This window comes from Eucyclogobius newberryi, unplaced genomic scaffold (genome assembly GCF_026437365.1).
Source record: "Eucyclogobius newberryi isolate DKJ021-1_F unplaced genomic scaffold, fEucNew1.0.hap1 SCAF_13, whole genome shotgun sequence".
Classification (NCBI taxonomy): Eukaryota; Metazoa; Chordata; class Actinopteri; order Gobiiformes; family Gobiidae; genus Eucyclogobius; species Eucyclogobius newberryi.
The window spans coordinates 8,596,637-8,621,636 of NW_027315757.1; the positions used below are offsets into that span (position 1 = coordinate 8,596,637).

The window sequence follows — 25,000 nt, forward strand, 5'->3', positions numbered from 1 at the left end:
TCCTCACACCAGGTGCCGTCCTGGTAGGAGTTGCACACCAAAGTGTTCTGGTCTCCGTGGGCTTCGAAGCGAGGGTTCATGTGCATGGTGATGTCCTTCTCGTCCGGGCCAATGTTCACCGCAAAACTGCAGAGGAAACACTGTTATTCTGATTCATCTTCACTCTACAGTCTGCATTTATGTGGTCGGTTGAAATCGTTTGACTCGTGAGGTAGGTTTCCAGTGAGGTTTCTGTCTTTTTTGGGTTCAAATGCACTTACTTTGAGGCGTCTGGTTTGGCCGTTCCCACCAAAGTCAGAGTCTGTCCAACTTTGAAGGACATGTTCTTTACAGTCATTCCCTGTGAACCAAGATAACAGAGATGTCAGTCTTTTGAGCCGGGCGGGACCAGGGAGAACATAAGATAAGTGAAGAATAAAAGTAGAAAACATAAAGAAGGGTTAAAGCATATTGAGCTTTTTGTTCATTGTCTGTTAAATGTGTCTATTTTCTGTACAGTTCTTAATCGTGGGTGCAGTTTGTCATCCATTTTTTTTTGTTGTACTTCTTCCCAGCTGCCAGGAGTATGTTCCAATGATATCCTTCCATTATGTCTGTGGCAAGGGTTTTGAGGCCTAAATACATTGGTCAGAAATTGTGGGATGGTGGTGTCGAAAACAGTCTGCATTGCCTTGTTCATTTCTCTTCAGTTTCTCCAACATTCAGCCCCTCCGTATGAATAATGTCCACTTTGACATGGTGTAGTAAAAAAAAAAAGGTGCATATTTTTTCAACAGAGCTGCCTCCAAACATGGGACGTTGTGCTCCTCCAGTGTGATGTACATTCATCTTCCCATTCCTCATCCGTCAAAACAAAATTACCCTTGTTTACCTATTTAATTTTAATATGTTTAGTAGATTTGCTGTTCAAGTCAAGCATTTATACAATCAAGATATTATTTCCCATGTAAGACTATTTTTCCATTAATTTTATTTTTTTGCAAACCCCTCTACTTTACTGTTAAGTGTAGATGGTATGAAAAGGGAAAAACGTGACAAATAAATCAACTCGTCTTCAGTCTATTTCTACTGTCCTTGAAACATCTCATTGATCCATGACAGAGAAACAACTATCTGGGAAAGTCACTGGCAGTTACTTCCATATGGGTCTCACCCAACAACATCTCTGATTGGATAAACGTCTCTGTCCCTGACACAAATGTTTCTTAAAAGTTACATTTGATGCAAAATGGTCTTTTACTGCTTTTAACCATCAAAAACACACCTAAAGTAGTTGTATTTAGCTTAATTCACACTTATTTCATTTACGAGGTCCTCTCCCTCTTAGTCTCATAAAACACTTTTAAAAAGTAGAGGCACTGTCTGCAATAAAAGGTGTTTTCCTGATCCAGATGAAACAGACGTCAGGTACAAGCCCATTAAAAGTGCATTATGTAACCCCTGCATTGCCTTTATTCAATTCAACAATATCTCCACGGAGACAAGAGAGTAAAAGTTCAATGCTGCACCTTTAAGTCTGTGGCTAGCAACAATCTCTCATTCATTCTGAACTGATTCACAGACACATGTTTCTTATTAGTTTGCCATTTGTGGATGACTCAAAGATTCCAACTCGCTCCCGCGCTTGCCAGTTGTTCCGCAGCTGCTCCATTTCACTCTAGTACATTTGGCTTGAGGTGGACGTATAGATGAAAACCGCTGAGGGACTGATGGCGGCTGATGAGTAAGACTTTCCAATGAGCAGAAAGTGGAGAATGAGGGAAGCAAACACGGCAGGATGAAAATGCACATGTGGCAGTCGACATCATGGAAGTCATCGTGGTGGAGAAGATACGATTTATTGCGAACCTTCGTGACACCTTAGGAAAAATGTGGCAACCGAACGTGTCATTTGGGATTGATTGACGTGTCGCAAGAGCAAAGTACAAGAACAAGCACAATTGAAAGTCCAAAACACTCAAGATAACGACTCAGAAAGACCTAAAACAAATAAACACATACCGTATATTCTGCACTATAAGGCGCACTTAGAATACTTGAATTTTCTCAAAAAACAACAGTGCGCCTTATAAGCCTTATATATGGATTCATTTTGGTTGTGCTTTCCTCGAAGCAATTGTGTGTGATGCACGTTTTAATGCGCTTTATAGTCCGTTTTTTATATGAAAAATGATTGAAAATAAACCATTCATTGACAGTGCGCCTTATAGTGCGGGAAATATGGTATATAGGCTGACTTGGGGAAACAGATGTTCATTACAGTGACCACTGCTTTTTATTCATCCATACAAACTCATTTATACCTTGGAGGCGAGGTGATGAAGTGCCTTGCCCAAGAACACAACAATAGTGTTAACAATATGCAACGTTTAAGTTACTGAAAGTGTCTGATACATTTTTAAAAAACCTATTTGTGGGTTTAAATGTTCCGCTATAGGCTCCATTTTGAGGACTTTTGAGAAACAGACAGTGTCCGACAACCACAAATGGTCTGTAAAGTCATTTTATTGTACTGAACTGTTTATCATTCTGGAATTGAAGCAGCAGCTGCTCAGAATACACAGGGCCCAACAGAGATCACATGGTCCCACTGCCAAGTAAGTAAAGGTTATTTCAGTCCAAGATGAGCTATACTAGAATGGAATTTTATAGAGGAACACAAATGTCTCCGAAACATAAGATAAGAGCACAGATCTGCATAGTTCCAAGTCTGTCGTTGATTGCTGTGAAAAGATAATCCCAAAGCTCCAATCTTTTCACACAAGACATTTTATAATGAGTTAGGAATGTCATCACGATCGGGCGGCAAACTACTTCAAACTCTGAATACAATCTTGCTTTATAACTTTATTACCAGTCCCATATCTAACTTTTTATGTATATTCATCGACATTGTATGTTATTTAGTTCCTCATTTAACAGTTTGAAATCAGTGATGGCAAACAGAGTGCGGGCGTGTCCCTGTAGTGGTCCGCGTACTCCTGATTGGGAAACTCCACATCCAAACTGGGACTAATTAAAGGAGACGTATTATGCTTTTTTTTGGTACTTGGTATTGAACTATCAACACACATAGATTGATCATTGTTTAAAATTTTGCTCATTTTTAAACACAATATTGATCTAAAACGGTTTAAAAGAAACAAATCCATTGACTTCCTGTTCGACACTGCAGAACTGTTCGTTAAAGTGACATTTTACTGTAACAAGCATCGGGTTTTTCATTCATTTCATATTTTTATGTTTGAAAAGTAAGCCACATGACACTTTAGAACTCTAAATTTTTTCACTTGGAATCTTTTTCAGGGATGCAGGCATGTGGGGGGGGATAGGGGGTAGGTGAAAACAGGAATTTTCTGAGCACTGGAATCTCAGTTGAAGACAATACAGGCTAACGCAAACATGCAGGAATCAATCAAAAAACAACTTTAAGTACGATAATGATGATGAGACACTGTTATGAAAAGGTTAAAAGCTCATTAAAGATATGTCCCCTTTAAGGACTAAACCAGGGCTAGAACAGGACCACACCTTCAAGAATAAAGACCGATGAAACCAGGACCAATCCAGGACAAGTGTTAAAACAACCAGACATTTTAAACTTGAATAGGTCAGAGGTTATACCACTAAATACTTTGGACATCTGAGCTTTAGTAATAGTAGTTGTTGTAGTAGTTTGATACTCAAGGCGGTTCATTGAAACTAAATACTTGAACCATTAATGGGGTCAAGAAAACTCAGTTGTAAAGTCTAAAAGTTGTACCAATGAATATATCAGTTAAAGGTGAATAATAGCAAACATGAAACCGAAGAATAAGTAAAGTGTACTTACTGGCATCTTGTTTGCAGATGGGTCCGTTATAGCGCCAGAGAAAGGAGAAGTGGAAAGTGCTGCAGACTGGAGGGCCTGACAAGGGCTGGGTGGGACACTTTATGTGCAGAGGGCAGGGCTTACATGTAACGGGCAGACTCCATGGCCAATCAGAACAGCCAAGCGGGAAGACAGACCAATCAGGCCCACAGAAACATGCTGACACTTATTTACAGCTTGGCAAGTAGATGCTACAAGAGGCACATAATCAGAGGGTAGTAACGAGTTATATTTACTTGTGTAACTTTAAGTGTAGGTTTACCTCCAAATACTATTTACGTCAAACTCCTTTCAATATATAATGCTTACTACTGTTGTTCTTCATTTCATATTTTTTCCCCTGCATTTAATTTGTTTATTTTTCTTATATTGTTGAATTAGTCGTTTATTAATTTATTTATTTTTTGCAGAAAATGATTTAAATTGTCTTCATTTTTGCTATTAATGTATTTGTTTCTAGTCATAACATTTACCTTACAAAAAAAATTTACTAAATTACGTCTGTGCATTACTTTTACCTTTACCTTACCTTTACTTACTAATTGTGATTATTCAGACCCAAGTTACTGGTAAAACATGTCATATATTATACTGCAGGGAGGATGGGGAAGTAGGGGAGGGGAAGGATGATGGGGTGGAGTTTAAATGGGTGGGACTGGGCTTTGATTGGCAGTGAGGAGGCGTTGCAGAGGAGCTGGAGGAGAGGCATTGATGAGGTAAGTCGTCCAGGGTGGGATTTTTGCCTGCCTCCAAATTCTTTAAAAATATAATGTATTAACTAAACTACTAAACTGCATTGATTAGTAAACAAGGACAAATAACAATAGGATTAAATCAAGGTTAAAGTAACTTAGTAATAAAGACATCTGTGTAGTTGTGAGTATGTACAGTAGCATATGGGCGGGTACTCTGCATACATGTAAGGGTATAATATATATGACTATACTTATAAGACTTTTTGTGTGTGTGTTTATGTGTTTTTTGTTTTGTTTTTTTTAATTCATAAGAATTTGAATTATAATTTATATATGGATGGATGGATGGATGGATTGATGGAATTAAATTAAATATTATGTTACGCTCACACACACAAAAAATGAATTAAACAGTTTGCAATACAATTAAACTAAATACTAATGGAAAACAATGCAAAAATAACAAATAAAAAAATAATGATACAATATAATCATAGAATTAAAAAAAAAGAAAATTGTAGGACGCAAAAATAAGTAATTTCAGTCCAATTTATGCTCCAAAAAAGTAAAAGTAAAAATGTAAAGTACTATTTATGTGACAATACCATTACTTTTTCATTCAGAAAATGAATGACTATGAAAACTACTAATTATAACTACTACCACTAATTATGGCAATGAAAGATAATTAAGGATTTTACAGCTGTTTGGTCACAACAATCAAGAATAATGATGACATCACTAAATACTTTTTACTTACAGTCAAGTAGTATTTTAGTATCATTTGTATACCTCCCAAGTGTTTGTAAATGCCTAAGATACTGCATATCCATGAGTTATAGATTGTAACTTGCTGGTATGCAGACCCTGAATGCACCTCAGGCTCAGCCTACTGCAGCCGGGGACCAAAATAGAAGTATATTAGTTACCACGGAGACGACTAAATATTTTGGCGCAGGCTGTAGATTTCAGGGCACACCGAATTTAGCCGCTGTGTCAAGTGACAAAATGTTTATGTTGAGTGAGACACGATTTTCAGCCTTTTTGTACCAAGTTGTCCACAATAAATGACCTAAAATGGGAGTAACATTAAAAACAGGACAGAACCAGGTCTGAACAGGGATAAGACCAGTTTTAAACTAGGCTTGAACGCAGAGAAAACCAGACGTAAACTTGGATTAAACCAGGACTAATCTGGCACTAAACCAGGTGGTGAAATAAAGCCTAAACCTATAACGTACATTTAAACCTGGACTAGAGAAGTAAACCAAGGTCCAAAGCAAGTCTAAACCAGGTCTAATGATTAAACCAGGACTAAACCAGGTCCAATGCTAGTTTAAACCAAGACAAAACGGGTCAAGTCTAGAGTAGCAAACCAGAAAGTAATTAAACTGGGACTAAAACCAAGGTCCAAAGCAAGTGGTCTAAACCAGGACTAAACAGGTCAAAACCAGGACTAGAGTAGCAAACCAGGACTAAAGTGATTGAACTGGTACTAAACCCATTCCAAAACCAGTCCAAAACAGGTCTAAACCAAGATTAAACAGGTCAAAACCAGGACTAAAGTAGTTAAACTGGGAATAAACCAGACCCAAAGCAGGTGTAAACCAGGTCAAAGCCAGGCCTAATCTGGTCAAAAACTACAGTGGGGGCAAAACGGGATTAGCAAAATAAACCTAAACCAAATCTGAACACTAGGCTTAAAAAGGTCTATACCAAGACAAAAATAGGATCAAATTAAAACAGGATTAAAGGTGGACTGATTCTGGCCTAAACCATAGCTCAACATCGACCAAACCAGGCCTAATATAAGACTATATATATATGTAGGGAGTAAATAACAAATTGAAACCAGTACCTAAACCAAGTCTATAAAAGGACTCGAGTGTAGGATTTGAGACTATACCAGGTTAAAAAAAAGTTCTAAACCAGAACAACTGCAGTATTAAGCCAGAACTAACGTTGCATTTAATCTGAATTAAACCGGGTCTAACTCAATTGTCGGTCAGGACTAATCCAAGCCTAAACCCACACTAAAGTAGGATTAAACATATTAAACACTATTATGTAATGTATGAATATTCCCTTGTGTTCATCAAATAGCTATAAAGTCATGCAGTTCACAGCCTGATCTTCAGCACATTGAATCTCGTCACATTATTCTGCCCTGAAACCTCAGTCTTAAGACCGTCAGGAGACTTCACCGACACGGTGTGTTCAGAACAAAAAGGAGAAGCAATAAACGGCATAGAGTTCATGAAAATTATGCAACTTCTGTTTAATTGGAAAAACTGGAACTGTTTGTAATATCTCAAGCTATAAAGATCCACATGAATGTTTTTAATGTTTTCAGACAATAAGAATAAAGCTTGCTTTGTATTTAAAGCTAATTCAAATATGTCCTTATATATGACAGAAAATACACTTTAAAAAGAAAAGTCCTCACATCAAATAATAAACATAAAACATTAGTGGTTCAAATCTCACTCAAAGATATGTCACCATCATTGCACAGTCCAGCCATGAGGTTTGGATGCAAAGGGGAGGGCATCCGGCACAAAAGCTCCCACTTGAGACAGGTCTGATGATCCCTGATGAGAAAAAGATACACTGGTTTATGTATTTCATAATTAAAGATAATATGGCATTAATTACTTCTCAGGAGGTGAGGAATTTTGTGTACAAAACTCCCAAATGTCAGTCTGAAACCCAGCACATAAAATATAAAGTAAAAAACGTAAGCCTTTTAACATGGTTCATTTCAAAGGACAAATATGATGCATTATTTGTATTTTTATTGACTTTTAAACAGGCTGTTGAGTACGTTTGTATTGACATCTCATGTTTAAGAAATCAAAATAATGTCTACTGAAAACAAACATTTCCTTTTATTTCTGTGAGGCGTTCCCTCATTGGGATTGGTGTTAGCACCCCATCTAGTGGCAGCAGAGGGAATTATCATGGGTAAATTAACAAAAACTAGCATGCTTAGCACGCAGTTATGCTTAGAGTGATTTGATGGCAGAAAGGCTCAGAACGATTCTGGTGATGATTTATGGACTAAAAAACAGTGCAGAAGATCTCAGAGATCACAAGTCTGAGATATTTAAAACAAAGTGTTAAAGAGGATTTACTAACCAGGATTCATCAAAAAAGGAGGAACAAGCTCCAAAATATTCAGTAGTTTAGCATTGGAATATATTACATTTGAAGTACTGTACACATGTAACATTTGGTATCGAAGCGCGTCAGTATTGGGCCTTTGTTCAAAATGAGCTATTGCATCAATATCAGATACAGTACACAGCAAAAATTAACTTTATAATGAACATAAAATTAAGGATCAATTACATTTACCATAGTACATAAATTTAAAAAAAAGTACTTCTCTGAGTTTTTAAACACCCTTTTATACTATATATGACATTGTAACAGTAAGAGTTGGTTCCTCTTCCTGCTGTGAGTAATTGTACAAGTGAAAAAAGCTTATGCCAACAATATGAAATGATTCCAACACATGTGTTTCTTGCAGCTGCTCTTTCAGACATGATTTGATTAGTTCTAATTTCTTAAATACCAGACTCTGTGACTTATATTTTACTCTTCCGGTAGTTTCCCCATGTAGTTTATCATGGAACATTACATATATTTCTACTTAGTATTATTTTGAAGTAACTGTACTATTTTGATTTTCTTTTTCCTTAAATATTGCTTTCTTCTTAATTTAACACTTTTAATGCTGTCCATTATAATTGGTCGGAAATACAATAAGTATTATACAGCCTCCATTAACATAAAACAATGATGATGATGATTCAAAAAAACATATTTGAACCATTGTGTAATTTAAGGGAAGTAGCTGAACCTATAATAATAGCCAGTCTGATGCAATCACAGTGCAGAAGACAGCAAGATGGCATGGCTTCCTCGCTGATTTACCAAGCCATTCTTTTTGCATTGTGTTCTAATCCAGTGGTTTCCAAAAGTCTGGGTCTGTATGTCAACATGTAACTTATTATTTTATTTGTATTAATGGAAAACTGTTTGTTTCAGTGAAAGTGCGTCAGATGACATAATAAACTACTACAACATACAAATAAACCACATTTTAAAAGATTCACAACTTGAAATTATTACAGACGTCTAGTATTCCATTTTACTGCAGGGGTCCCAAATAAGTTGCACGATTATAATTTATGGGTTGTCCAGATTTGTCCGGACATGATTTAGTTAAAATCTAATGTGATTCTTGTGATTCTAAAACAAATCCAATCTTAATAATTTGGTGTGAAAGTTTGACAACAACTTTTAAATTAAAATATCAAACATAAGCAGAATAACTTGTATGACTCACCAGATGTTTGTCTTACATAAATCCACCATTACACACGTTTACCTGTCATTGCATCAACAGAGAATTACTGTATTATTACACCATAACGTTACTATAATCATATGAACCACCTCCTGTCTGTGATTGGTCTAAATGCTAAAATATTCCACGATCCCGCACTTTCATTGGGCATTCGAGCCAAAAGAGGCGGGCACTCAGACTTGTCCACGCCCTCCTCATGATTATTACTACACTACTAATAACAACTTTAAAAGGCCGTGATCGTGCGTTGAAATGGACTATTCTGGACACAACTGGACTTGATTGATCAAATGCATTGTGATATATTCAAGAATTAGCGTAATTTGGTTGTTTTAAAGGCTTTGATTTCAGTTGTTTCAGTCACAACAACTGATGCAACTAGACTAGCTTATTCTGCTGCAGTTAAACCAGAAAAATGGCTTCGATAGCAGCAGCGACCCACGACCCGGGCTCCATACCGCTGGCAGACGCTTTGGTCCCCGCCAGCATCTTCGCTCCGGACCGGGGAGGATGCTCGGACGACATGGGGGACGACTGCTTCGATGAGGACGACGACGTGCTGAACGGGGAGTCCCTGGATCGCATTGACTTTACCAGCAAGGCGAGTGTGCTAGGCTAGGCCCGGTTAGCTTAGTTAGTTAGCATCCGCGACTGTGAAGAGAATGAATGGGATACATGCACAATAACGCGTTTATTATGGGGTATTTGGAGCGTGTGTGCAAATGCAATTGGTGTGGTTGTTGAAATATCTGAATTATGAATTTTCAATCAATTCCTTAAGAAAACAGCCCTAAAAAGTATGAGTTTACGGCTAGCCTAGCGCTGCTGCTAGCACTGTAACGAAGTAATAACAACACGGGACGACCCTCTCTCTCTACATTATTTATGTGTTTTTATATATATGTAATTTAAAATGTTTAGAAATAAAATTTGTAGAATAACTAGACAACACAAAAAATCACATACTTGTCATTATAGGTTTAAAAGACTTTGTAAACAGTGTAATGCTACAGAAAACAGGATAGTGCTAGCCTTATTTGTAGCTTATCATAAGAGAAGATAACCACTGGTGGAAGAAGTACTACATTTTGATACTTGACTAAACATATGGATTCAGGAGCACCAAAAAAAATAAAAAGTATTTAAGTACCAATTTCCTACATATTTTTTGAACTGTTAAAGGGTTATAGTGATATTGATTAAGAATCGAGCTATTAAAAAAAAAAAAAGACAATTTGCTATTTTTTCCAAGTGAATTGTATGTATTTTTGTTTGCTGGGGTTTGAACGCCATATCTTTGGGCAGGATAACTATATGAATGTGCTAAAAATAATCCCTCAAACCATAATCATGGGAAATACTTTTGACCACAGTCCTGTTCCAAAATGTAGAAGAAAGTACAGATAACTGCTCTCAAATGTAGTTATGTGAAAATAAATGATTTGCTGGAAAATGTACTTGAAGTACAGATACCTGAATAGTTATTTTCAATTTGTACTTTGTTACTTTCCAATACAGTAGATAGCACGCCTTTTAAACGGTTTATTTTTATTTTTCCACTTCATAAAAATAAGTAAATAAACCTAAAACACAGAACACAACAAGATAATCTAAGTAAACATCCAAAGAAACACAATCATGGCAGATTTAAATTGAAATAAAGGTCCCACTTGGTCCGAAGTCGTAACAGTTTCTGGTACAAAGTGCACAATAAGAGATTGATGTATATATTGCAAGAGCTTGCATAAGTTGTGTGGGAGTGGTGTGTACGTTTCACCTGTCAATGTATGTGTATTCAGCTTTTGTTACAACCAAGTCAGTGGGAATTCTGTGAAATAGTAAAATGTTACAATTAGAAGTAGGCTGTATTTTTTTTTAATTCTCAACAATCAACTCACATGGTTTGTAATACAGTTGTCATGATGCAAAAGTTTCAAAGTCGATTTCTCTATACCGATTTTGATGTGACAATTAGAGATTAGAGAGTCTGAGTACTACTTAGAGTCTGCTATTTTCAGCACAAAACAATAGTTTTCAATAGGATAATGTGTTGGTCGGATTACTGGCTTGTAAATTACCTGGAGGTGTTACACAGGAGCAGCTGTGTTTGTGAATTGAGCTTTGGAAAAGTTGATGAATAAGTCAAATTCTTTGTGTTTTGTCTTTTTTCCTGCCCCCTGCTCACAAATGCAAACAGCTGGCCCTAGTGAGCCCCAATGGAGAGCAGTACGATTCTTTACTGCGGCAGTTACGCGACCGCATGGAAGAGGGCAGCGGTGAGACCATCTACGTGGTGGGGATGGGCTCAGGTAAGATTAAAAAACAAACAGATAAACTCACCAAGTGCTAACATGGCTCTAGACTGACCTTTTTCACTGGTGCTACATGTTTCTGGATGTAGTCGCAATGATTCACACACATTATTTACACTATTATACAGCTGGATCTGGTAACTGAGCAAATTTAGGCTTTCATTTTAAAGTTATAACAATCATGATGCACTAATGCCAATGACAACTCACCTGCCCATTTAAACATATTAGAATGTATTTGAAGCACGTGTTCATCAGAGCTGCCCCTGACACAGCGGCTCGGGGGTCTGCTCTCCGCCTGGCTCCTGAGGTGTCTTCTGACCTCTCCCACCCACTCTCTCCCTCGCTCATTCACATAAAGCAGCTGGGTCAGTCATACTTCTGCTGCTGCGCTTTCTGTCACCAACGCCCTCATCATTTTGTGATGAAAATGTTTTCATTTTTTTCCGCTTCGTTCTATAATATAATTTACCCCCACAACTCATGCTTTGCATGAGAGCAAACTGAACCAGTTTCTCACACAGAGGATAAAACATCCTTGGACAGCCTGATCTGTGGAAGTGAAAGTGGAGGGGACAGAGGTGCAGGACAGCCTGGGACAACACTATTTAAGTGAGTGGTCAGAGATGTTTAGAGAGCGCTGCGGAGCAGGCTGAGGCACAACTGAAACGTTTGGAGATGTGACTCTCCCTGTGCTGCTGCTGAGTGCAGGAGCAGCAGAAACACGGTGTTGGTACACTCATCATGTGACTGTTTTACTCTCAGTCTAGAGCCCTGGCTAATGTTCTTTACAAACAAAATATACAAAAAGTACTTTCCGTTTTACATCTTAAAGGCGCTGTACGTGAAAAACAGAACTAGTTCATTTTAAACCCTTGCTGCAGTAATCCAAAAGCATTCCTCACTTTGTCACGTATTTTGAGTACCCTAATTATTCACAAATGTTCAGAGTAAGTCGCCATAACAAGCTAATAACAGGTAGCATGACAACAGCGCCAACAGCACATCCTGGTTGTCAGATAATAAAAGGCTCTATAATTAGATGCAGAGAGCACACACAAGTCTAATTCTAACTGCTGCTTTTACAACATACAGAACCCTAACCCATATCTGTACTGGGGCAAAACAGACCTCACCTAGATGGTACATTCGCTTTTACTTATCTGTTTAATCTCTTGGCCCAACTTCACTACAAATGCATTAATGAAACCGAATCCTGAAAATGTATTGTAATTCTCCAAAGTTGCCAGCAATTGTAAGTTATGTCACGTTTTGACTTAACTGGTTAGCTGGTATAAATAGAAAATAATGCTTTCTCTCCAAACACTGACTTGATCTTGTGACAAAACCCTGTATCTGCAGTGATGATAACTCCATATGTTGAGTCGACAGACTTAGCAGCACAACGCTAGCACACGTTAGCAACAGCTATTTCCTGTTAATCGATGCATGACACCCCCGTCAAGACCAAAAATATTATATTTCCAGTGCATAATACATCTGACATGATCCAACCTCAGTGCATTACATAAAGAGACATTCAAAAGTGGTGTAGAGGCTCTGCAGAGAAGTGAAATAAATGCAGAAAAAGCTGACGACAAACCAAAAGTAGTTTCCTGTTTACTCTAGCTTTAGCCACGTCTCACAGCCACACAAACTTGGAATTACTAAACGTCTTTTTGCGGTACATGCATTGTGTCAAATCCTTGGGCTCCTACCATCTGACTTTTACAAACATGTAAAAGCAAGTACTCAGTGATTTGCTCTCTCAGATAACTACACAGATGGTGGTTCCCAGGGTGGTTAACTCTACTGCCTCTGCCTCCAGGAATCATTTACAAACATGTGAATCAGTCAGACCTAGTCACCTTAGACAATGAAAATATGGAAATACACGATCTCAAAGTCAATGTCTAATTAATATTTATTACTCATTCACATGATGTTTGTTTCAAGTGGATTTCACTTCACTTTATTTGTGTCCCTAATGGGGCAATTAGTTTGGCTGCAAAAGTGAGAAACAAAGACACAACACACAGGTACATTTGCAAGTACGTAATAAAACACAGTACCTATTCACCAACAACACGGAAGGTTCAATTCTCTTTGTGGCGGTCCCTGCAGAAGCACATTTGTTTGCTGCCGTGTTAATAACTTTTCGGAAAGTATTACAGTGTTTCCCATTAATAAAGGAGACGATGGTGCCCCCCATGATCTAATTTTATCTGCCATCGTCTAAAACAAACTAAAGAATTAACTGGTATGACAAATAATATGTTTAGCTTGTTGTATTATCTTAGCATAAAACTACACTGTTCAAAAATGGAGTGTTTAAAGTTTGAATAGAAGCAATAAGTGACATTTATAATCCAACATTTGTATAAAATCTGTATGAATGGTTCGCCTTTGCCACCATAGTCTCTGGGGAACACTGCATGATTTTTATTCATTTCATTTATTCAGAAACACAAACAATACAGTAGACCTGCAACAATCAATCAACTAATTTGGATTAATGACTATGAAAAATAATTGTATTTTGATTATCTGGCCTATATAGACTCCAAAAGGCATTTCTCACAAAAACATTATCCAATATAAATGTAAAAAAAAAAGAAAACAATAATTTAAAAAAAACAAACAAATTCTCTATTTTGAAGCCTTCAGTTTCTATATTTCATATTTTATTTGGATTATGTATTCAAAAAGCCTCAATGTGCAAAAAAAATAATCATATGACTAGTCAAACAAATAACTGTTTGTCAATACAGACTTATTAGTTACTTATTAGTAGTTGTTGTAGTTGTAGAGTAGGAAAAAAAAGGATTAAATAGAAAAAAAAATAGACTCAAGCCGAGCACTGACTATTAGAAATAACGCTACATCTTGAATAGTATGTGAACCTCTATTTAAAGAAGAAATGTTATGCATAAAGTTTGCGGCTTCTCCTCCCGTGTGCTGCAGACGGAGGCGACTGGGGCCTGGACGAGTCGGACATGGAGGCGTCAATAGCCACAGTGCGCTCCATGTGCGAGCAGATCGATGCTGACCTCATCCCCCTCCGCGAGCGCACGGAGGCCGCCGGAACCGTGCGCGACTACCTGATCCGCAGACGCGTGGGGGAGCTGGACTTCCTGGAGGTCAGGTAAGAGGGCGGAGAGGTTAGGAGCGCGCTGCGAGATCGCGTGTGCGAGGTAAAAAAATACGACATGGGTTTAAAGGTACATGGTAGCTCTGACGTAGCTGGGACGTGGCTCTGAGCCTTAAATCATCTCCAGACTCGCTCTGAGCATTTCTTCCGTCTAGTCACGATCAGTACTGGTGTCCTGAGACCAGGAAGTGAGAGGCCAGCTTGAAATGTGCATTATTTATTTATTTATAAGGAGATTATGATAGACACAGATTTTATTTGAGAAAGGAAATGAGGAAAAACTAAGTTAGATGTGTTTTTAATCTCAAATACAATTTTGAGGCTATAAATTGTGTTTATTCCATCCTTTTTAAATAGAGAAAAATGTTGTGTTTACCAGTAATAGTAACTGTCATAACTCTCCCTCCCCTCCGCAGAGTTGCAGTGGTGGGGAACGTGGACGCCGGTAAGAGCACTCTCCTGGGCGTTCTGACACACGGAGAGCTGGACAACGGCAGAGGCTTCGCTCGCCAAAAGCTCTTCCGACACAAACACGAGATGGAGAGCGGCCGGACCAGCAGCGTGGGCAACGACATCCTCGGGTTCGACCAGGAGGGACAGGTGAGGAAAACCGCCCCTACTGCGTCAAGAAAATCATTTCGTCCAAGGATTGCACAACAAACCGCAACAGTATTGATTAGCTAATATATCCAGAGTGCCTTAAAATGGCACATCCATCTAACTGTAAAAAGTTTTTTGTCATGAGTAAAAACAGTAACTTTTTAAAGCCCTTTTTCAGAGTCTGTTTTTAATACGTAATTTAGTAAAGCACATTTTCATTTTACTATTTTAAAATGTTGATTAAGATACGTAAGTTTTGAGATTTGCCACAGCTAACTTTTGCGGACATTTACATCTAAACTTCCTCGTCCACAGCCGCTCTCTGTTCAAACAATCGCTCAAAGCTTTCAAGAGCAGGCATTTATGTGTCTGAGCCTTAAATATAACACCCGAACAGTTAGAAAAGAGGCTAAAGTCAAGTCTACAGTGGGCAAGTGATGTTTATTAGCATAGTTTAACGTGTAAGCTAATGTTAGCCAGCTGCTACCTGAAACAAAGTCTGGAGGGATTTCTTGGAGTCCTTTGTTGCCAAAAATGGACACCCACTATCAGGAGATCTCAAACAGGGTCTTAGGGGATGTTATAGAAGAAAAATCCTTTCTTTTGAGACTTGTGGGTAAAACAGACGGTAATGCAGACGGAATAGCAGCTCCTGTCCTCCAGATGGCAGCACCAACGAGACCCAGGAATAATATTAACAATTGAAAAGCATACTCAATAAAATAAGCTATTAGGTTCTAAAACTTTTCCTACTAAAATCCAGTTCTTGCTCTTCATCTCTGAATATGATATCGACGTATTCTTGAACGTGAAATATCTCGTTTCCAGGTGGTGAACAAGCCCGACAGTCACGGAGGGAGCCTGGACTGGACCAAGATCTGCGAGAAGTCCTCCAAAGTCATCACGTTCATAGATCTGGCCGGTCACGAGAAGTACCTCAAGACCACCGTGTTTGGGATGACCGGACACCTGCCGGACTTCTGCATGCTAATGGTCAGCGCGCAGCATTTTTTACTACAACTTTTGGCCCGTTTTGTTTTCCGAACTTAATTATTCTGTTTATCTGGTGCTCGGCGGCAGAAGAAATATCACAAAATCGTATTAAAATTAGATACATAATTATAAAGACTGTAATATGGGTGGGCAATATTGACAAAAAATTATATCTTGATCATTTTTAGCAGTGTCTTTGATGATAATCTTCCAACAATATTTCCCCAATGCATCAGGAATGTGCCAAAATGTGTCTGTAAATGTAAAGTATCACACAAAATATGAATTAACCTTAACATTAACCACTAAAATGCAGAAATATTACAGTATTTCCTTGTTTTTAATATAATTCCCTCCCGTAGAAAATTATTATTATGATTATGACAAAAAAAGGTTATTAATTCCGCTCTCCAAATTCCAAAGCAGTTACATGCAACTGCTATACTTCTGTTTCCACCTCAAAATGATTATGACTAATTCATCATTATGACTGACCTGGAGTATGGTTTGTCTATGCAGGTGGGCAGTAACGCTGGTATAGTAGGAATGACCAAAGAGCATCTGGGCTTGGCGCTGGCCCTCAACGTGCCCGTGTTTGTGGTGGTGACCAAGATAGACATGTGCCCGTCCAATATCCTGCAAGGTACACCGCGTCTTCTCTTTGCTTCAGACATCACAGACTGTTGCAGAGAGTTAGCGTTAGCCACAAACATCTCAAACTATGAAAAACCAGGGCTGTTTTGTGGACTGACGACCACTCTGCCACACGCGAGTAACACCAGAGCGAAGTTAGGAATTCTTTTTATTTTTTTATTTATATGGACATAGCATTGGACGAACCAGATGCAATATTTAAAGTGTTATAGCAAAATATGCTAATTTTCAACACCTGTCCATAGGAGGCTTTTAGAACAAAACAATACAACATTTCCAAACTATATACAATACATTTCATTTTATACATCACCATGTGCACAGTTCTGTCCTGATTTCAGCCATATTAGCATATAGCACGTGTAGAAGTGTTTAGCTTTGTGTATTTGACATAGCGATTAGCTCCTAAACTAGCATAGAAGCTAACGACCACGTTATAAACATTTCTTAAAACTAACTGGACAAATCAATCCCAACATTTTGTAGACAAACAGTGAGAAATAAATGATTGTTTTGTGTTCACCGAGTGCCACAAATCATACTTAAACTTGTAGAAAATGTTGCGGTAATTTTGATATTGATTTTTATTACTCTTTTGGAAAATGTAACAAACCTGTAAACAACGACCGCTTGTGTGCGCGGTCTACAAACAACAGCATTCTTATTTTACTGTCCTATTAATATGAATGGTATAGAATGTTTATGTTTTTCCCAGGCTGTGAGTGGAAGGGTCTATGTACTGTAGCCTAGTGTTTCTATCATCTGTACTGATTCTTTTGTTCTGTCCTCTAACAGAGACGCTAAAGCTGCTCCAGAGGTTACTGAAGTCTCCAGGCTGTAGGAAGATCCCCGTTCCAGTCCAAAACAAAGATAATGTTATAGTCACTGCGTCCAATTTCAGTTCAGAAAGGTACAGACTATATATATTTACTGTTATTGTTAAGTATCGTCTGTGTGATATTTTATTATTTTAAAAGGAGACGCAACACTCAGGATACTAGTATTATTAGTTACAACTGAAGCAGATGCATAAACTTGTCATTTGGAACAAAACAGCAATTGAAAAGTACACGGATATTGCATATTAAAGGGGGCATAGTCTGCTAAATTCACTTCAATGAGCATTAAATCTTGCAGTGTGTCCTCATCATTAGTGTTTTCAAAGTGTTTTTTTGTTTGAGTCCTGCAACTGAGGCTGGAGAGGCTAGAAAATTCCTGTTTTCACCTACCCCCTATCCCCGCCCACATCCATGTTGAAAAATTACAACTCTGGGTCATATTTGTAGTGTTCGAAAATGTCACTTAATGCCCCTTTTCAAAAATAAAACACTTAAATAACAATCTGCTGCTTGTTAAAGTGAAATGTCACTATTAAGAGGCGGGGCTTATCAGATCTGCAGTTTTGAACAGGAAGTCAATGAACCTGTTTCTATTACTAAGCCGTTTTAGCTCAATATTGCTGTTTACAATGATAAAAAATATAAAATGATAATCTATTGTTCGATAATAAGTTCTTGTAAAAAAAAGTATGATCTGTCTCCTTTTTACGTTTACGGATATGATGGAGCACCGTCCAATCAGCTGAGGGTGGTTCTTGCGTTGCTTCTCACCCAACGCACCACGATAAAGTGTGTGTGCGTCTTGTGCCTTTTGCAGGATGTGTCCAATCTTCCAAATCTCCAATGTGACCGGTGAAAACATGGACCTGCTGAAGATGTTCCTGAACCTTCTGTCCTCCAGAACGTCGTACCGGGACGACCAGCCGGCAGAGTTCCAGATAGACGACACGTACTCTGTACCGGTACATGCGCAGTCAGATCCAGTTCAGCTTTACGTGTCATATGCATAAAGTACAAGGTAGAAATGAGAAGAATTACAGGGGAATTGTGTACGTTTTTAGTCGGAGGGTCTGAATAGGTCTTTTCTACATGGATTTGTTACTGTTTTGCCGGAAATGTTCCACAAAATGGCAAAAAATGATCAATCTCTAAGGAAAATACGTCAAAGTATTAAAAAAATAATTAAAAAAAAAATATTCAGAGCACAAAGATTTTCATGACATTAAACAAGTGATGGATCCTCCACAAATCTTTTATAGTGCACCTTCTATCAGCACAATAAATATAATAATACAACATTTAAAACAGAAAAACGGCTAAAAAATGAGAGCCTGCTTTTTGTAAATGTCCTGTAAATGTTGTAAATTGAGGCAAACGTAATCCCATAATCCCGGTTGTGTGATGTAATGTAACAGAACCACGCCAACAAAACCTCCTGCGCACTCACTTTCAGTAGATACTTTGAAACGCAATGTAATTTGAATGTGCAAAATCCAAAAAGAGAACGAGACCATAACATTTACAACAAGTAACATCAGATCAAATAGTAATAACAGTGTTTTTTTTACAGAAATGAACAACTCTGAATTTCCTGTGTAGAAAAGTCAGATGGTATTTCCACTATTTAATACAAATAATTAAATAGAGCATTTTCAAACTCCCAAATTGTTTTGTAACAGTTGCATCTGTGATAAAGTATGTAATATCTGTAGATTGAGTTCAAACTAAAGTATTTGTCAAGTAAAACCTAAGCATCAAGATTTTGTTAGTTAAAGGATGAATAATTGTTTGAATTTTGTTATTATTTCAACAAATAACGTAACATTTATTTGAAAATATTTAAAACAATTTTTTTTAATATAATCCCAGTTTTTCCATTGAAATCACATTATGTTCCACTTCACTTCTGCCTCTTAATTGCAACCATTTCAGAATGTTTTTGTTAACAATCTTTTAAAAGGTCTATTATGTAATGATGGAAATTGCAAGAATATCATTGGACACTGATCCCCAAAAACTCACATTTTTAACTATTTCATGCTGTTATTGTGAAGTTCATCCGACAAACAGAAAAAGTAAGCCCAAAGCTCTGTTTTCTTTTCCAGGGAGTGGGAACAGTAGTGTCTGGAACTACTTTACGCGGACTGATACGTCTGAACGACACCATGCTCCTGGGCCCAGACCCTTTGGGCAGCTTCATCCCCATCGCTGTCAAATCCATCCACAGGAAAAGAATGCCCGTGAAGGAGGTGAGAGGAGGGCAGACCGCTTCCTTCGCTCTTAAAAAGGTAAATGCACCACCACATACGCTTCTTTATTCAGCATTTAGACTTATGCGCAGTCAGAAGCTTTATTATACTTTATTCAGTTATATTCAAACAGTAATATTCAGACTATTGAGCGCTCCTGAATATAAACCGCACCAAAAAAAGTATGTATACATAGTTTGAACCTGTCTTTAAGCTGTAAGTGTCCACGTTGTTTTATTTTTACCTTTTTAACACATACTTTTTTCCACGTACGGGAATAAAACTTCCTCCACCGACGTCGTCTTCTCCAACGTCTCGCCATCGATTTATTGAAGCCAAGTTTACGTGCCTCAGCTTACGATTATTACGTCACGATTTAACAATTGTTCACGATTATTGAGACTGCGAGCAAATATCAGGGGAATTTTTCATTTTCTTTCATTCCCGAGGTCTAAAATATTATATTTACTCAGGTTTGTGACCGGCTTTATGAAATTGAACTTTCTGACAGACAAAATAAAGTTAAATATGACAAAAAGGGCAAGATTAAAAAAGTTGTTTGCGTTTAGGTAGATTTCTTTGACTATATATGGAACAAAAAGGACTTAAGTTTGCTTCTCAAACTGTCACAATTATTATTTTTTAGTTCTTATACACTTACCGTATTTTCCGGACTATAAGTCGCACCGGAGTATAAGTCGCACCAGCCAAAAAAATGCATACTAGAGAAGAAAAAAAAAACATATAAGTTGCACTGGAGTATGAAATGCGGTTGTAAGTGTGAAAATAACAAATACTATTACATATAAGTCGCTCCGGAGTAAGTAGTAAGTATATAAAGTCGCACCCCGGCCAAAACTATGAAAACGTATAGTCCGGAAAATACGGTATGTTAATTATTACGATTAAATATACGTATGTGAAATCTGACTGTTCAAAACAAAAGCAGTTAACAGTAAGCTAGCATTTCCCTCTGCGCTCTAGCTCTTCCTGTGTGTCAAACTCTCACACTTCCTGCTAGAGCGCCCCTAGTGACGTTAACCTGTGAAAAGTCTATAAATTAGCCGCACAGTTGTGAAAAAGTAGCGCTTTATAGTCTGAAATTTACTGTAATTCATTCTTGACCATTCAAGGACCAAAGATACTGAACGTTTGTCTTCTGCGCGGCGTTCTCAGATCAAGCGCTCGTCGATCCGTAAAGGCATGGTGATGGTGTCTCCGAAGCTAAACCCACAGGCCACGTGGGAGTTTGAGGCGGAGATCCTGGTGCTGCATCACCCAACCACGATATCCCCCAGATACCAGGCCATGGGTGCGTAGTAGAGACCTGCACATGGGGCCCCGGAACGAGCGTGTGTGTGTGTGTGTGTGTGTGTGCGGCGTCGGGTGGACATAGGACGATTATCACACGCTTTTAACCAGAGCTGGGGAAGGAACTGATTGAATTATATGCGTGTTGTACATTTGTCCCTATTTTAATCAACGCGTTAGCAACAGGTTCAACATGAATATACCAGAGTTAGCACAAAGGCTAAATGTCATCTCTTAAGGCATGAGAAGACATTAAAATGACGTATGAGAAGTTTTTACCATTTTCTAATTTTAACTTTATTTGGTGTATTTATGCCTGTTGTACATATAAATACAATCGAGTAGGTATTTAATAAAAGAAAAGTTATAAAATCTGTCAAAAATAACATCACACTAGGGCAGGGGTGGCATTATTTTTCCTCTGAGGGCCATATTCGATCATTATAAGCACTTTTTTTTTAAATAGAGGCTATTGAATCGATTATTTCATGTAACCTCTATTAAGGACACATGTTGAATAGCTAACACGGTTAAAGAATAGAAACTAAAATCTTGAGGGGGCCGGGACCGAATTTAAAAAGGCTGAGGGCCACATCTGGCCCCTGGGGCCACAAATGCCCTGTAAATGTTAATTCAATAAAATAAAGGCGCTATCATATATTTTATTCGTCAAATAAAAAAAGTATATAAGTTTTTTCCCAGTGTTTGCTGGGTAATTTCTTAGTGTGATGTCATCAATTACAAACAGGAAATGAAATTATAAACCTAAAACATGGGCTACTCTGTGCCAACATTTTTATAATTTTTGCAAAATTTTAAATATATAAATCTTCACTGCATTTTAGTTCAATGAGTTCTTCCACCACACACACAGTATGTCCACAAATCTGAGGTTTCACACAAAAAAAGAGATGATTTACAGTAAAAGCAGCAGTCTGAAGTTAAATGAGCCCAGATAAAAAACATACGATCATCTTTTTGGCTAAAATTTGTCCTGCTCTTTGTACATCACAGTCTCTTCTGGTTAATGCTCTGGTGCTTATTCCAGTCTTATTTATTTTTTTTATACTGATAAAATCCATTCAGGTGGAGGAATGAGCACATTTACAACTTTAAAACTGAGACAGGAACCTCTGATAACTTTCAAATTCCTACATTTTGTGTCTTATATGGCACATTAGACTACACTTCTCATTAAAACAATGAGAATATAATTATGTTTAAGATCATTCATTTGTTTTTGTCCAATTTGGCAATTTTGGTGACGTTTATGTGTCACTTCCTGGTTGAACACGGCCAGCAAATACGACAACGGCCAGAGTCCATTTAAATCATACAATAATTATGATTTAACAAATATACACTTTTATTTTGTTAAATCATTGTTTAAACTGTCAAATTCTGTGGTTGAACTCGGCACTACTTTCTGCAACTTGACTGATGAAAAACTATGATAATTTTTTACCACATGGACTAAACCACCGAACGACGACATCATTAAAACCATGACAACACATCATAAGGACTTATGTAATATTCTCGGCTTTATCCGAGGCGTGCGCTGCACTCGGGGTCGTGCAGGAGCGTGAACAGTCGTGTCGTTGTCGTTTTCAGTGCACTGCGGCAGCATCCGTCAGACCGCCACCATCCTGTCCATGAACCGGGACTGTCTGAGGACCGGGGACAAGGCCACGGTGCACTTCCGCTTCATCAAGACCCCCGAGTACCTGCACTGCGAGCAGAGGCTGGTGTTCAGGGAGGGCCGCACCAAGGCCGTGGGCACCATCACCAAGGTACGAGCCCTGAAACCACGACCGGACACACAACAGGCACTAACCACGTCCGAGCTTTGGAGGATACATGTTCCACTGCAGTTACTCTTACTCAGAATACTGTTACTTTCTAAAATAAAAGGAATGCACATTACATAATCAAACACAGCTCTTGTAGTGAGTCCGTGTGCCATTTTTCTTATCAAACTAGTGTTAAAGTATTCAAGTATTCAGATTACAGTTAGAAAATACATTTGGTGCAGGTATTCAGTATTCTATAACCTTATAAATGGTGTAAATACAGAGTTATTAAGTGAGAAACATGTAGAAGAGGCGATGTCCAAAACGTAACATAACTTAACTTCTCTTTTCTCATTCAAACTTCAAACCTCTCCACCTGCAGCAGACCTGTTCATTTATGTGTATGTTTATGTAATGTAATAAGATGACATGCCTTTGCAATAAAAAAAAAGGCTGCAATTTAAGACAAGATATGCCTTTATTTGTCCGCACAATGGGGAAAATTTTGGTGTTGCAACGCAAGTAGATACAGAAGAAAAAAACAGATAACTTATAGGAAGTTTTAAAAAACACACAATCTAAGGAATAGAGAAAATAAAAAAAAATGAAAAACAAAAAGATAGAATAAAATAAAAATAAGCTAAACATAAGACAAAATAATACTAATAATAATACTGGTAAAGTAACCACTCTTATTTACAGCAGTTATATGCACATGAATATGACATTATTGCACAGGATTAAGTCAGTATAATAAATAGAGCTCAGAAAGTATGAAAGAGAGAGCGTTGCAGCCAGCGGACGGCAGCGCATTCACACTTTACAGTTATTTTGGTAATCAACTTTATTTTATATGTAACGTTTCCAAAAACTTTGAAACAAATACACACATTAGCTCTTCCAATGCTCATCAAAATGATAATTAATCCCTAAAACAGCAAATCAATCCTCGAAAACAATGAATAGCAGCTAAAAGCAATAAACGCAATTTAAAACATAAACCTTTATTTAAATGTGATGAAAATAATACATAAAACCATAAAAGACACAGAGCCAAGCCACGATAAATGAGCTCCATAAGTTCTGATATTGAGTCTTGTGTATGAGATTTTTACTAAATGTGTCCCAGATGAAGCTAAACTGATGCCTGAGGATATTTACACACAAAAACACACATTTTACACATTTATTTTGTGGTTTTGGTGTAATTCTTGCTTTGTCATAATCCTCTTCTCTCAGAAAACAGAATATAAGAACTCATAAAGCTGAAACTTAAATAAAACAACTATTATAATCTGGTAAATGTTTGAAAAAGCCCCTGAATATGAGACTTTAACACAACTTGATACAGATACGGCAGCTAAACTTGAAGAATAAATACTTTTTCCATGTCTCATTTTGATGCAAAACGATTGGTCCATTAGTAAATGAATTGACAGTTACATCTCTCGATTAAACACCACTGAGAAGCTCTTTAGATATAGTTTTAATTTCGCCTTTACTCCTTTTAAACCACCACACTCACATTTACACTCGCACCGTGCGGAGACTGGATGAAGACGAGCGTTCTGATCTCTCCACAGCTTTTGCAGTCCACCAACAACCTGCCGTCAAATTCCAAACCTCCTCAGATCAAAATGCAGTCGACAAAGAAGGCTCATATACGAAAAGACGAGGCGAGCGCAGCGGCAGGAGACGAGGCGGCCACGATAGCACAGAGCGCCGGGCCCAGCACAATACCAGCGGTGAGGAAGACTCTTTCACTACAGCTGTGTCCTGAGGGTTAGCAAAGGGTTATGCGGAGGATTTATGATTATATTTGTGGTTTTTTTACGTTATTCGCTACAATTCACAGCATTAATATTGTCCCAGGTTTTCAAAGCATCACATTTTTTATGTTTTTTTGTACTTTATGAGATACTGTGTCCAATTAATTTCACATTTGGATCAATAAAACCTAGTTAGATTTCATATTTCACGTCCTGGAAATATTTTGCGGTCATGGAAAATTGAGGAAAATGCTAAATATGCAGAAAAAATTGTGTCCTTGAAACAGCTGCTCTGAAAAGTAAATGTATTTTTTTCACATGTCCAGTTGTTTCTAGTGTTGTCTCAGCCACAGTCTGGATTTTTAAAGCTATTTATCGTGAATTGTGC

The 25,000-nt window shown here is 37.8% G+C and overlaps 2 protein-coding genes across 2 annotated transcripts in view; one reads left to right on the top strand and one right to left on the bottom strand.

Moving 5' to 3' along the window:
• LOC140357908 (beta-galactoside-binding lectin-like) overlaps positions 1 to 3,972 on the bottom strand; it is a 5,600-nt gene extending 1,628 nt beyond the window's left edge. Inside the window, exons 1-3 of the mRNA XM_072442467.1 lie at positions 3,833 to 3,972; positions 261 to 340; positions 1 to 126 (exon numbers count right to left, since the gene is read on the bottom strand). The exon at positions 1 to 126 is cut by the window's left edge and continues 46 nt beyond it. Coding sequence (XP_072298568.1) covers positions 1 to 126; positions 261 to 340; positions 3,833 to 3,838 — 212 coding nt within the window. The 5' untranslated portion in view covers positions 3,839 to 3,972. The remainder of the gene's footprint in view (positions 127 to 260; positions 341 to 3,832) is intronic.
• A 5,193-nt stretch (positions 3,973 to 9,165) lies between these two features.
• gtpbp1 (GTP binding protein 1) overlaps positions 9,166 to 25,000 on the top strand; it is a 20,747-nt gene continuing 4,912 nt past the window's right edge. The window contains exons 1-12 of the mRNA XM_072442472.1: positions 9,166 to 9,542; positions 11,139 to 11,250; positions 14,218 to 14,398; positions 14,821 to 15,004; positions 15,833 to 15,997; positions 16,517 to 16,640; positions 17,447 to 17,561; positions 18,308 to 18,452; positions 19,596 to 19,778; positions 20,916 to 21,051; positions 22,665 to 22,843; positions 24,427 to 24,588. Coding sequence (XP_072298573.1) covers positions 9,357 to 9,542; positions 11,139 to 11,250; positions 14,218 to 14,398; positions 14,821 to 15,004; positions 15,833 to 15,997; positions 16,517 to 16,640; positions 17,447 to 17,561; positions 18,308 to 18,452; positions 19,596 to 19,778; positions 20,916 to 21,051; positions 22,665 to 22,843; positions 24,427 to 24,588 — 1,872 coding nt within the window. The 5' untranslated portion in view covers positions 9,166 to 9,356. The remainder of the gene's footprint in view (positions 9,543 to 11,138; positions 11,251 to 14,217; positions 14,399 to 14,820; positions 15,005 to 15,832; positions 15,998 to 16,516; positions 16,641 to 17,446; positions 17,562 to 18,307; positions 18,453 to 19,595; positions 19,779 to 20,915; positions 21,052 to 22,664; positions 22,844 to 24,426; positions 24,589 to 25,000) is intronic.